The sequence below is a fragment of the Hemiscyllium ocellatum genome, chromosome 26, assembly GCF_020745735.1.
Source record: "Hemiscyllium ocellatum isolate sHemOce1 chromosome 26, sHemOce1.pat.X.cur, whole genome shotgun sequence".
Lineage (NCBI taxonomy): Eukaryota > Metazoa > Chordata > Chondrichthyes > Orectolobiformes > Hemiscylliidae > Hemiscyllium > Hemiscyllium ocellatum.
This window is the reverse complement of record NC_083426.1, coordinates 33,266,071-33,279,871: the sequence shown is the minus strand read 5'-3', so window position 1 is coordinate 33,279,871 and position 13,801 is coordinate 33,266,071. Positions and strand designations below refer to the sequence as shown.

The window sequence follows — 13,801 nt, the reverse complement described above, 5'->3', positions numbered from 1 at the left end:
CAAAATGATTTAAATCTTTGATTTAGGTCTGTCACTCAACCTTGATGAAAGCATTTTGTGCCATTTCTGGAAATGTTTCAAGGCTACAGAGTTTGTACATTTCATTCTTGTTTTCTTTACCAAGTTATCTCTGTGATTATTTTTCTTCAATAAGTTACATTATATTACAGCAGGAGAAAAGCATAATGCAGCCAATTGTATCTATACCTAACACTTGGAGCTGATTCTGTCCTTACCTACAGCCACAACAGACTATGATCCTTTCTGGACCTAACACTAAAAGTAGAGTCCATTTGAGTCCTTAACCTGACAAGGAGCAGGAGTTTTTGATTAGCCATCAAAATGACTTCCAGCTGGGGATGTTGTGGGAGTATTCCTACCTCTAAACCAAGTGGAGGCCTGAGTTCAAGTCCCATCTCCTCCAGAAATGTGCCATAATATGTCTGGTTAGGTTGGTTTACCAAAAAAGGGAGACTTCCAGCTGATGTTCCTTATCTTAACCTTGCAGAATGAATAATAATTGTAGCACTTCTATGAGCATTATAGCTGAGGCCAGTTCACTTGACCTAAACCGGAACTTAGTTGTTTATATGCTCAGCCATTAATTGGGACAAATTCTGGTATCTACCTTTGTGATATATAAAACAATACTGTATTGATAGATGTTTAAAGGAAATATTGTATCATTGGTCAACAGAAATTCATTTCACTTGCTTAATATGTGACATTTTGTTCTATCGTTGCTGGCTTCAACCTTAAATGTTAAGACTGTTTAATAGCCATCTGAAACCTGAAAGTTTGGTTTTCCACAGATGTTTGAGACTACCATGTAGGGCTAGTCTCCAACTGTTCTGGATACTTAGTTATCTCCCACTTTAGTACTGGCATTTCAATCAGTCTCTTATCAATAGTGCAGTTTGCACTGATGAAATATAAGTGAAATAAATAAAAGCCATTCTGAAATAAAACAAAGCACAAACCAGAACCAAAGAAACCGGTTCATATTTTTATTTGACATTGTACTGAACCAACACTGTTGTGAAATTACACAGCAGCTGGTTTCCCCATCAACATATACAATTGTGAATATAAAAACAGCTATTTATCTAATTATTTATTAAATTTGGAAACTCATTTCTAGACAATACATTCTGACACTATAAGGGGTTCAAAAGACTATTTATAAAAGTGCAGATCTAGTAATTAGGAGAATGTTAAAGGTTCTTCATGCACTGCAGTCCTGTTAACCTTAATAATCGGAATTGTTGTATGTTCAATTGATAGTCATTCTCAGCATGATAACAATGCATCACAAGTAAAAATGAAAATAAAACTATCCTCCATGTTTTAAATTAAAAGTTTTAGTTAGAATGTTAGACACTATGATCCACTAGGGATTTATTGTAGGGAATTTTATGCTACATGGATGTATTTCTAATATTTTGGAGCAACAAATTATATTTTAATACTTTTTGACTGTATTTCATTAAAAAAAAGCTTCTTATGATTTAAATGTCTAAAGTAAAGCTTAAACTCAGCAAGGAAATATTAGTTATTCACACATGAGGAACTTAACTAGAGCTAACTAAATTTCACCTTATTCACTAGGTCATTTTGGGCAGTAAACAGAGCACCACTAAGTCAAAAAATTAACTGTGTTTTTGAAAATGGGCATGCTTCACCATTGAGCCTTCAGGAAGCAGGTTGAATGTGAAGGATTGTAACTAACATTGAGTACCTAGGGTCATCATTGTTGGTGTTTCCTTGGAATTATCACAGAAAATAGTTGCCATTTCTGTCTTCAGCTTGCTGTCATGAACATCAATTTCTGAAGTCTCTGGAACGCATTCATCACAACAGCAGCAACAGCAATCCATGAAGGCTCTGCCCAAAGGTTTACAGAGGCATAGAAGCAACACTGGGGTTACAGAGGACTTGAAAAACAGGAAGAACTGATTAATAATGTTGAGCAAGTCAACGGTCTCCTTGGAGATTTCAGGAAAGGTGTAGGTCACCACGATGTTGGAAACATTTTCCGGGATAATGCAGAAGCCATAGAGGATAGTCAGACCAATCAAGGTATTGTTCTTTTGATTTTCATGCTGAGCATGCTGAGAAATAATTTTGAGGTTGGATTTCTTCTCTGTGTTTCTTACTCGTCTCAACACCAACTGGCAAGTCACTGTGAAAATGATGGGCAAGCAGAAGTAGCAACCAAAGTACCACCACATCCTGGAATTCTCATAGGTCAGTGCAAGTTCATAGATATGCTCGGGGAGATTCAAAGATGTTTTGATGATGCAATAGTCAGTGATAACCCCAGACACAATGGAAGTCTTTTGATTCAGTTGCCAGAGAAGGACTTCAGGGAGAGCTAGCAACATAGATCCTATCCAGATGACTGCCATCTTGGCCACAATAGATAGACAATTTTCTATCAGCCTAATTTGTGACTGTGTACTTGTTGCAGAACGAAACTTGTCGATGCTTAATGCACATAGGCTAAAGGTAGTGACTCCAAGAGAAGAAACCTAGAAGTTAAAATAAATTCATATATAAATTGTATATCTTTTTACAATGCCCTAATGTTGAAACAGCCTACACAGCTACACAAAATAGCCATTCTCCACTGGAAAAAGCTTACAAAACCCCATGTTAAATTCTAAGAAGCATAAATTAAAATGTTAATACCATTTGATGTGAAATATTTCCATAATCATTTTTATTCAAACATTCAGTGTAAAATAAGGCAGTGCCAAATGTATAATGAAAGGACAATTGTAAATTATTCCATGATACATCAATGTCAATGCCATTATTAGAAACAGTTACACAAACCTACTGTATATTAACACTTGGTAATTATTCATACATTGACAGAGAAAGCACACTAACATTTAACATTTAGTATATTGGAAGTTACTTCTTAAAAATGTAATATCTTTTTTTTAAAAAAGAAAACAATGGAAGCTAATATTAATTTCATACTTAAGTCTGAAGTGTAGTGAATATTTTCTACTTTTACAAACTGCTACAATCTTATCATATAGACTGCCCAAGCACTGCACTTAAATATTGTTGAAATTGAACAGTGTTTTAAGCTGTGCTTATTATGCAATATGATAACATTAAACCAGGCAATTTGTCAAAACATCAAAAACAAAATCATTCTCACTCATTGATTTAGACAAAACTAAAATACTGCATGTAGTAAATCTGATGAAAATTAACTCAGAAACTGCTAGAAGTGTTCAGCAGGTCAGACAATATCTGTGATGAGAGAAACAGGGTTATTGTTTTGAAGTATGTCTGTCCATAGATGCTGCCCGATTCTTGAATATTGCCAGCATCTCCTGTTTGATTTGAACAGTTAGATGTTACTGCTTAGTTCTTTCTTTAAGATTTAACTATTACGACTTGTGCCAAACATTTTCTCTATTTTTTAAAAAAAAAGGCTGTCTCTAAACATACCGCAACTTCTTTATAATGGCCTCAACCCTTTAAAAAGTTGTTCCTCTCTCTATCTCTCTGTCCCTTTAATAATTAATGTTCTCATGGCACCATGTTCAATACAATGAACACATTGTTGTAGCAATTAAAACCAGTCAGCCCTTTCTCTCAGCCAACATAGCAGAATGCCCAAACTCTAAGACAAAATGAACTTCTAAAATATACTACATCCTCTGATCTGATACTGAGTAGTTCCTCCAAAGCATCCTGCAGCTGATCGTCAAAGAAAGTAGTTCCAACTGATATGTATAATTTACAAACGTCATCACTGTGCTAACAAAGGGCTGCCATGTAACCATTGTACATTCAACTCTTGTACAACAATTACCTTTATCTTCACCATATGCATGTTGCTCTGGCCTTTCTTTGTTGCTGATGTTAAAGGATTTAATTGCTGATATAAATTTTACTCTTTATTCAATGTGACATATAACCCACCAAGAAGTAAACATTGCTGCAATCATATTTAGTAGCACAACATTTCAATAATTTGAAAAATCTCAGTGTAAGCTAATTCACAAGTTTACACCTTATTGCCAACTGACGTAAACTGGACAGCAGGAAGCTATACCATCAAATTACTAAACGTGGCATAAAGCTGCAGAGTGAAATGGCTTTATTTTGATGTACTTCAGACTGTAAAAACTTTACACAGTTAGGAAAACCTATTCAACTGTTGATACTTTTATCAGTTAAATTGAGCTTTCCTTAAAGTTGACTCCCATTTAACACAATCTTATAAACTGCTTGTATTTTTGTACTAGTCCCATAACAATGAAAGGTGAAAAGTTTAAACATAAAAAATGCGTGAAGTCATATTCCACACAAGTCCATTGTATGAGCTGTATCAGATAATGTCCAACAGTAAACCAAACAATAAAACCTACAGCAATAAAAACAGAAAGTCAGCATATCTGGCAGAAATTGTGGATATCTGGTCTAAGGGTCACAGGACTGGAAACTTTAACTGTTTTTCTCTTTACAGCTTGCCAGACCTGCTGAGTTTTTCCAGCACTTTTTTCACATCTACAGCACCTAAAAATTTTTGTTTTATAAAACGCACAGAGTGGGGTTTCATCTTAGAATTAAGGACTTCACATGTTTTAGCACACAGAATAGTGGAATGTAAAGATCTACCTATATATGGTTATATTTTTATTCCGATGACTTTATATTTTCTAACAGGGGGCTGGTAGAGATTGGGAATGTTTAAGTAATTCTGTTTTCTCGAGTTGTTTTCTTTGGAGCTGGTGGAGACTGAGGGGAGACTTGATAGAAGTGTATGAAATGATGAGATGCATGGATAGGGTTGACGGTTAGAGTCCTTCTCCCAGAATTGAAATGTCTAATACCAAGGGGCATACATTTAAGGTGCGAGGTGGGAAAGTTCAAGGATGGTGAGAGGGGCAAGTGTTTTTTTCTTCTTTTTAAAGAACTTCCACAGAAATACAAAATATATATTGTCTGAAATACCAAGCAGAGGGGATCTCTGAGCACGTGTTTAGAATATCAGACCATCCGAATGATAATTCAGCCCTAAACAAGCCGGGTCTTACCTCCAAGTAGGGCACCACCTTACAGCCAATGTCCCCGAGCAGCCTTTTCTTAGTGATCTCATTGAAGATGACCATCGGCAGACAGAAGAAGATGACAAAAAAGTCCCAACAAGCCATGCCAGCGAGAATGTTATTCCAGGCGGTCTTCATGTAATAATTGTGACAGACAATGCACATCACGGCTAGGTTTGCAATGATGCCGACCGTGAACAAAATCAAGGACAGAAACATGACGGCGTACGCGCTGTAGGTGCTGTCAGTGACAGGGTACAGGCTGTTCTGCAGCTGGAGTCTCTTCGCTGTTGTTTCCAACCCGTTCACTTCCTCACCTCGAACTCCAGACGTCGCTTCTCCCCCTGACACCTGCTCCCGCTCATCTTTGAGCGAAGGGATGCTGGAACTTAGTTGGAAATGGGTCGATTCCACGGGGTTGCCTTGTGGGGGAGACGCGGCTGTTGCCTCTACTGGGGCAACAGTGCCCTTTTGATCTGCCCCCCGCCTTGCTCTTTGCTCGGGTCCTTTTGGAAAGCTCCTTTTGTCTGGGCTGTCAGGATTTGAGCTGGTGTTTCCTGCAGTCTCCAGGTGCTCTCCAAGCCACTGGTCAGCCCCAGGCACTTGTTGAATTGCTGTTCTTTTCAGCTGGAGGTCTGGTACCTCTTGCCACTTGTCCCATTTACCGCTGGCGCCTCTTGTCAGGTCATGGTGCTGTTGGATGTTGTCGGTAGTTGTCAATCCAAGAATAAAGAATTGCACTAGAAACAGAACAGCGAGAGAGGTGCACATTTCCCTCCCCTCTCCCCTTCTAACCGAGAAGTAAACTGCACGACAGTGTCGACAGATTTACAGCCGCCTCAACCTAGACTAAAGTCTTCCCCCCTTTTTTTTGCAAAATCTTGGTGACTCTTGTCTGCAAACTCTTCCGACGTACAGCTGTCAGTGGGCAGTGTATGTCTGGAGCTATTATATCACAACTTTGTGCATTGATCAACCTGCAACAAAGCAAACTACTCGGCTCTCTTCAAACTCTCGTTATTTTCGGTTCTCTCGATGTTTTCCCAACATTACTACAAATAAAAGACAGCGCGCAGTGAGGAGTTTTGAATTGCCCCCTGCTGGTGTGAATCAATACTTCACAAAAGGAACTCCAAAGGTGGTTCATAATGGGATTTAATGCAAAGTGCCCCCCAAAAAAAGTTTTACTGATTTAAAGAAACTAATATTAGTTTTGCCTCGGTTTCCCTCTTTTCTAACTTTGGTCTCAACCCCTGCTGGAAAACAAAAGGCACGAAACGAAGGAGATGTAAATTGCCTTTGGAAGATGTTTTGTTAAACTGGGTAAGGAAAAGCCCGGGCAGTAGTGGAACAACCGAGCCAGCTGCTCAGATGGTTTCCTTTCACTAACGAGTTTCAAGCGTTTGCAAGGAATTAAAAATTATTAGCTGTACCAACAATCAAACTCTGATTCTACTGACTCCCCTCACGGGACCCTGGCTTCCTCCCAGCCCTCTATATCTAAGTCCATCAACATACCCTCAGGTTCCTTTTCCCCTCATCTATTTATTCACCTTTACTTCCACATTCTAGATGCTTTCTATATAAAGAAATTTCTCCTGAATATCATTTCTGGTTCATAGAATCTCTACAGTGTGGAAGCAGGCCATTTGGACAACACCACTCTTCTGAAGAGCATCCCAGCCATACTTATCCCCCTATCCTATCCCTGTAACCCTGCATTTGCTATGGTGAATCCACCTAACTTGTGTAAATCAAAATAGAAAGAACTGCAGATGTTGTAAATCAGAAACAAAGTCAGAGATTTCTGGAAAAGCTCAGCAGGTCCAGCAGCATCTGTGGAGAGAAATTAGTGTTAACATCTCACGTTGAGTGACCCTTCCCCAGAACTCTTTCTCTTTTTATTCCACCCAACCCACACGTATGTGCACTCTGGGAGGAAGCTGAAACACCTGGGAGAAGCCTGTGCGGACATGGGGAGAATGTACAAACTCCACACAGACAGTTGCCCAAAGGCGGAATTAAACCTGGGTCCCTGGTGCTGTGAGGCAGCAATGCTATTTGCTGTGTGAAAACGTTCTTTTTCTTTCTCACATCATGCTTGCTTCATTTGCCCATCACTTGAAATGTATGTATATGTAGATACACAATTATTGCAGTCAGTTTATCGATAGTTTCTGAAGTGACAATTGCATTATTATTGTGCTGTATTGTATCATGTGAGATAACGTGTATCCTTAAGTTGATTTACATTTCTCTTTCCTGTACAGACAGAGGCAAACAAACAGAGAAACATATACAACACAAAATCACACTTGTTCTTCTTTATTGGAATGATATATGTTTTCACATCTAGCAGCTTATCCTGTTTCACCCATCTCACCTCCATTGTAAACTATTGATTATCTACTGTGGCTCAGACTTTGTCCACCCCAGTCCAACACAAACACCTCAACGTTATCCTGTAAAGTTTTGGCACACCAGGATTTCAAGCGAGATCTGCTATTGACATGCATCGAGGTAGTATTAGCTTATTTCTGCCACAATGGAGAGGAATGCTCAACAGCTTATGCATCCAAGATTTTGACTATTGCAGAGCATAAATAAGCCCAAATAGAGTTGGCAGGTTTGGCGGTCGTATTTGGAGTCAGGAATTTCCACCTATACTTTTATGGACAAAGATTTCTAATAATAATGGACCACAAAACCCTACGTGATTTAATTAAAGAGGACAAGGCAGTGCCACCCATAGCTTAAGGCTGAATTCAGTGGTGCTCTCTAATACTAAGTACATGTAATTTCAAATTGAAACACCATCTGAGAAGCCAACTGGAAAATGTGGATGCGTTGAGCTGCCTCCCTCTAGCAGATACACCACCGGTTGTATTGCGACTGGAAGAGTCTGTAATGATTTTAATTTTACTAGACACACTTTCAGTCACAGCTGACAGCATCAGACTTTGGACACAGAAGGATCCGGTGCTGGGAAAACTGAAACAGCTGGTGGTGTTGGAGGAAACCAAAGGGCCGTCATGACCAGAAGTCTAACCTTTCTGGACTCGGTGACACCAGATCACTATAAAGGATGGCATTTTGCTATGGCAATCCCAAGCAAAGATTATCGCCACATACTAGCTGAACTCCACCAAGGTCATCCAGGCTTGTCCAAAATGAGGATGTTAGTGAGACGTTATGTTTAGTGGCCAGGGTTGGGTGCCAATATAGCTTTGTTGTGACAGTGCCCAAGAATGCCAACAAGGACAAAACTTTTCTTTTATTTCAAAATTAAACTTTATTCATAAAGTAATTTGGATCTCTTTGCAATTGGTCATGCCATTCTTGTGCACACATTACATGCCAACAATGACAAAACTTGCTTCCAGCAGCACCCCCACATTCGTGGGAATGGCTGGGTAATCCCTGGCTTAGTTACACGTCGACTACGCAGGTTCTTTCATGGGCTTACTGTTCTGAGTCATTGTGAACACACACTCAAAGTGGTTGGATGTGTACAGAGTTCATTCATCAAATACGGGGATGTAATAGTAAAACTGCGCACATCATTTGCAATACAAGGACTCCCGGAAGTTTTGGTCACAGATAACAGGCTGTCTTTTACTAGAAGGGAATTTGAGTTTTTCCTAAAGTCGAAAGGCATTCAACAGATAAGGACAGCTCCATACCATCCATCATCCAATGGTCTGGCAGAAAGAGCACTTCAAACTTTGAAGGCAGGCTTAAAGAAAGGGCCTACAGCTTCATTAGATATTAAACTGAGCTGCTTCCTTTTCGATTACAGGAATATCCCACATGCAACTACAGGGACGTAACTGGCAGAGTTGCTCATAGGGAGGAGACTCTGCACCAGGTTAGATCCCAGATCCATGGGGGGGAGGGTGAAACAGCATCAGGAACACCAATGCCAGACAGAAGAAAGAGACTGTTTATTACAGTGGCCAAATTTGGTGGGGGAAACATGGAAACAGTCCCACATGGTTATGAGATATGTTTGACAGGAGGTCAGCTCCAGTAATGTATAAAGTTTGGGTTGTATGATGGTTGTGAACAAGCACATGGACCACATATAAGCTGCATGTTCACAAACTAGGCAGCAGTAAAATGTGCCCGGTTCCTTAGAACAGTTGGAATAGTTGGTGGAATTTATGGGTTGTTTCTCTCCATCAAACATTGAGAAGACCTCACAATCTGAGATGGACATGGTGGATGTTGCCACCTCAATGCATTTACCACTAGAAGAAGAGAATGAATTTCTTCCAAGACACACCAGGTGCAAGGGGCAAATGACTGTGCATTAAAGCAGGTATCCAAGGCAGAGCTGGACAAACCTAACTCAGTGCTAAAACACCCCAGGAAGAACTACAAGATAAAGAACCAGCCTATGTCCTCAGACTCAGAGCTGTGGGATGTAGTGATTGTAACAAGGTTGACCAAGTGGACCTCATAGAATATGAGTTCCTTGATCAGACCAGATTAACAGCCCCAATCAGGGAGCTCGGGCTGACAGATATAGACAGGAGTGTCAGACATCTGACACTCTGAGAGTTGACTCTCACAAGGTTTGACTATAATAAAAAACTTTCCATGTGTAAATAAAGGGTGAATTGGTGATGGGATACAAGCCTCTATGGAGTTATTTTGGATTAAATTCTGTGGACCATCTACTTGATATACAATCAAGTAGAGGACTGACAAAATGTACTCTCTTTGTTTGAATTTGTGGAAGGTCAATTATTTCATCATCAGGAACCACTGTCCTTTGAGTCTTCTTACTCAATTTAGGTCTAGTAGGAGTCTTTTTTGCTGTCTCGAGTCCACATGCTGTAACTGTGTAGTAACTATGATGGCTTGCTGGCACAGATTCTGAAGTAAAGTTGAACTGATTGGCTGAGATTTGGCCTTGTTTTGGGGATTTCCTGTGGGCTGACCTCTGTTCAGCATTTGTCCTTTGTGATGCTATGCAATTGCCTGCACTCAAGTGATGTTCCCTCAGTTCTGTCCAATTGGCGAGATTGCCCACTTCCATCAGAATTGAAAAGTGTGGTGCTAGAAAAGTGCAGCAGGTCAGGCAACATCTGAGGAGCAGGAGAGTCGACATTTTGGGCATAAGCCTTTCATTATGATCTTCAGCGTCTGCAGTCCTCAATTCCATCAGAATACCTTGTTACTCATATGCTCCACTTGTTGGATTTTCCAGTTGTAGTACATGTTTGAAGTCCACTTGGGCATCAGCAAGTCAATACTTTTGTGTGGTTACGTCATCAATCCCACATAACAACCAATCCCTCAGCATCGCATTCGGAATAAAAGAAAGTCATGTGCTACTGCCAATCATCTTAATCTCATCAAAAATCCCATCACCGATTCCCCTGGGTCTCAAATTGCCGAGTAAAATCGATAACGTCTCGGAATCAGAGGAGCCTTGGGGTCATAATAATCCTGAACTGAATCCATAAACTCTTGAAAGGTTTCAGTATCTGGTGCCTCAGCAAACATTGGGCTTCTAATGACTGAAAAGGCTGTGAGTTTACAAGCTGTCAGGAGAATGACTCGTTACTTTTCATCTGCACCAATGTCATCTTTTTGGTTAAAAAAACACATTCTTTCCACATTCTGGGACCATTCTCTGTTTACAGGGTGGAGTGAGTCAATCCAAATAATGGCATGTTGCAAGCAATGCTTACCCCAACTCAAAGCTAACTGTTGCAAGCAAGTTTCTTCAGGAACTTGCTTTACTCTCATTGCCACTGAAGTAACTCCAAAGAGGCCATTATCCTGTCACCAAGTCACCCGTTATTTACATGTGGAAAATCCTTGACTCTGATACAGCCTCTTCAGAGTCAGCTCCCACAGTGATTCCACTTTGCTAGGCTCCTTAATTCTACAGTCGATCGAATGCAGCCTTCATGTCAAAGATTGATGTCCTGATGAAGGACTTATGCCCGAAACGTCGAATTTCCTGTTCCTTGGATGCTGCCTGACCTGCTGCGCTTTAACCAGCAACACATTTTCAGCTCTGATCTCCAGCATCTGCAGACCTCACTTTTTACTCATGTCAAAGATTGTCAGTCCCACCTCACATCTGGAATTCAGTGTTTTTATCCATATTTGAACCAAGGGTGGAATGAGGCCAGGAGCTGAATGGGCCTGGTATAACCCAAACTAGCTGCTGTTATCTGGTACAGCATGCCTTTAAGGCCCTGCAGACTCCTGGGCCAGTGTACACAATATTAATTTACTGAGGCACCTTGGTGTGTATCTAGAGAGGACTATGCAGCACAAGTCTGCAGTAAATCAGATTGCAACTTTATTTGAAGACAATAAAGATAAGAGTTAAACTTTACAATTTTAATGACTCTATTTCTAACTATCTGATGCTTTGAAAACTTAGTACTTCCCAGATACTCCTAACTTTTGCTGGTCTGTTGAATGCTTCAGTCTGTTCCTCTTTCCACAGGTTGTTTTTCTCTCTCTAGTCAGAGGGCAAGTTGCTCTGGTCACTGCCATATCCTGATGTGCCTCTAGGTCAGCTGATGACCGGGATCCAGTTGAATCCTGCCAGGCTGGGTTCTTAAACCTACTGGCTAACTTCTGGAACTTACCAAGGACTTGACCAATCAGAGGTATGATATTAACTGGTCTTATCACCTTGAAACACTGCTAGTGGCTCTTGATGGCTTGCTTAACAGTGGACCATTTGGTATGTCTGCTCTTGGGCCTAGAAGTCTGGTTTCATCCTAGTATTAGACTTACTAAGGCATGTCTGCCCTATCCATCTAACATTATTTGTTCATCACACATGGCCGTTCACACTTCCTGTTGTGTTCTGGTCCCTCTCTAGTTTTCAGTTTTCTGGGCTGAGATCTTGCAAGGACTTGTCCCAAGGCTTGAATTAACTTTTGTGTCTGTCTTGGCTTAGGTGTTCCCAGCATACTTTGCTTATTGGCCAATTTTTATTCTCTGTTTATTTCAGTTGCTGTGCCTGCATTTCTGGGGTCCCATATTCATGATTTTTATATGACTTGAGCAATTGTCATTGAGCAGGTTGTTGCTGAGCAGGTGCTGCTTTATAGCAGTATTGATTGACACCTTCCATTACTTTTCTGATGAATGAGAGTAGACTGATAGGGCAGTAATTGTCAGGGTTGGTTTCATCCTGCTTTTTGTGTACATATCATTCCTGGGCAACTTTCCACATTGTTGGGTAGGTGCCGATGTTGTAACAGCTTGGCTAGGGGAGTGGCAAGTTCTGGAGTGCAAGTCTTCAGTTCTATTACTGGATGTTGTCAGGGCCCATTGCCTTTGCAGTATTCAGTGCCTCTCACCATTCCTTGACATCATGTGGAGTGAATTGAGTTGGCTGGAAGGCCAACACACTGTAAATTGTTTTGAGATGTTTCACAGTTTGCCAGGAGGGTAGCAGAACTGCAGATAAAATTGATATGAAGGAGCAGCAATCTTAGTTATCCTCTTCCCTGGAAGGGAGGGTTGAGGTTGTAGCATTCTTGCAACTGAAACAGACAAATTTACATCTCAACAATACTCTGTACCGTAGCATAAATACAATTCGTATTTCTGTATTCTATTCAGGAAATGTTGCATTGATAGGAGTACTCAACTGATACACTGAGGCAAGGTTCTTTCTGTGTGTGGTGTTCATTGTCCCAGTTCTAGTTGAGGAATGGGCAGGAGTCCATGTGATATACTGAACAAAATTCATCCCTCAGACAAACACACCACCAAAGATACTTAATTAATTAGTCCTCTAATGTATTGTTTAGGAATAAAGTTGGGAGTAATGAACTATCTAAACACAATCCACAACTCTAAATCTATCTTGGACACATTTGCCAATTTCACTCAATTCATTTACGAAGACTGCATATAACACCTCAAGAAACATGTTGATTGTTTTAGTTAACTCAGTGAAGACTCTTTCACCGCATTGTCATGTTTGTACTTAAATTGTTCCATGGGCCATCCTGTGTCTGCTTATTTTCCTTGGGACTTCTTGGCTTGTGCTAAGTTAGATTTGAAGGTCAACAGGATTGTAGTGTTTTGGGACCCAAAGTTTTAACTCTGTTTTTTTTCCACAGATGCTGTCAGACCTGCTGGTTGTCTTCAGCAATTTCTGATTTGGTCTCGTATTTTTAGCAGTTTAGTTTCAGTGTATGCGTAATCCAATGAGTATTTTCCATTTTTGTTTTAGTGAGGGTTCACTCAGGAGAGAGTCTAACTTCTGTGAGGGGAACACATTCCATGGTGAAATGGTCACTTCAATGAACTTGGACTTTTCCTGTTTTTATTCTTTCTGTTTTTGAAACTTAATATACCAGTTAATCCTTATCACAGGCTAATCATGTTAATACCAATGTGCCCAGTGTACTGATGGGACTGTAAACAGATAGCACACTTGGTTATAAAAAGTTCAAAACTTCCTGAGCTTGTGATAAGGTGTTCTATAAATGCAAATGCTTCCTGAGAGAGGCAACTGTTTAACATACTTTGTAAATCATTGTGGATGACAAAGTGGAAACAAGCTGGAGTAAAATGTTTATGGTTAGAAGTGATACTGTTGGCCTGTTTTTCTTGCTTATCCTTGACTCTCAAATTCTAGCAAAAGCTAGAACTATTTGGAGGGGACCTCCAGGATTTCGATCTAGCGATCATAAAGAAGGAACAACATATCAATAAGCCATCAGAGT

The 13,801-nt window shown here is 40.2% G+C and overlaps 1 protein-coding gene across 1 annotated transcript; it reads right to left on the bottom strand.

Moving 5' to 3' along the window:
- Positions 1 to 1,584: 1,584 nt before the first annotated feature.
- Positions 1,585 to 5,844, bottom strand: gpr37l1b (G protein-coupled receptor 37 like 1b). Its single transcript, XM_060845143.1, has 2 exons — positions 5,067 to 5,844; positions 1,585 to 2,531 (listed from the first exon to the last, which is right to left on the bottom strand). The coding sequence occupies exons 1-2, from the start codon at positions 5,295 to 5,297 to the stop codon at positions 1,725 to 1,727; spliced, it is 1,038 nt and encodes a 345-aa protein (XP_060701126.1). The 5' UTR covers positions 5,298 to 5,844; the 3' UTR covers positions 1,585 to 1,724.
- Positions 5,845 to 13,801: the final 7,957 nt, after the last annotated feature.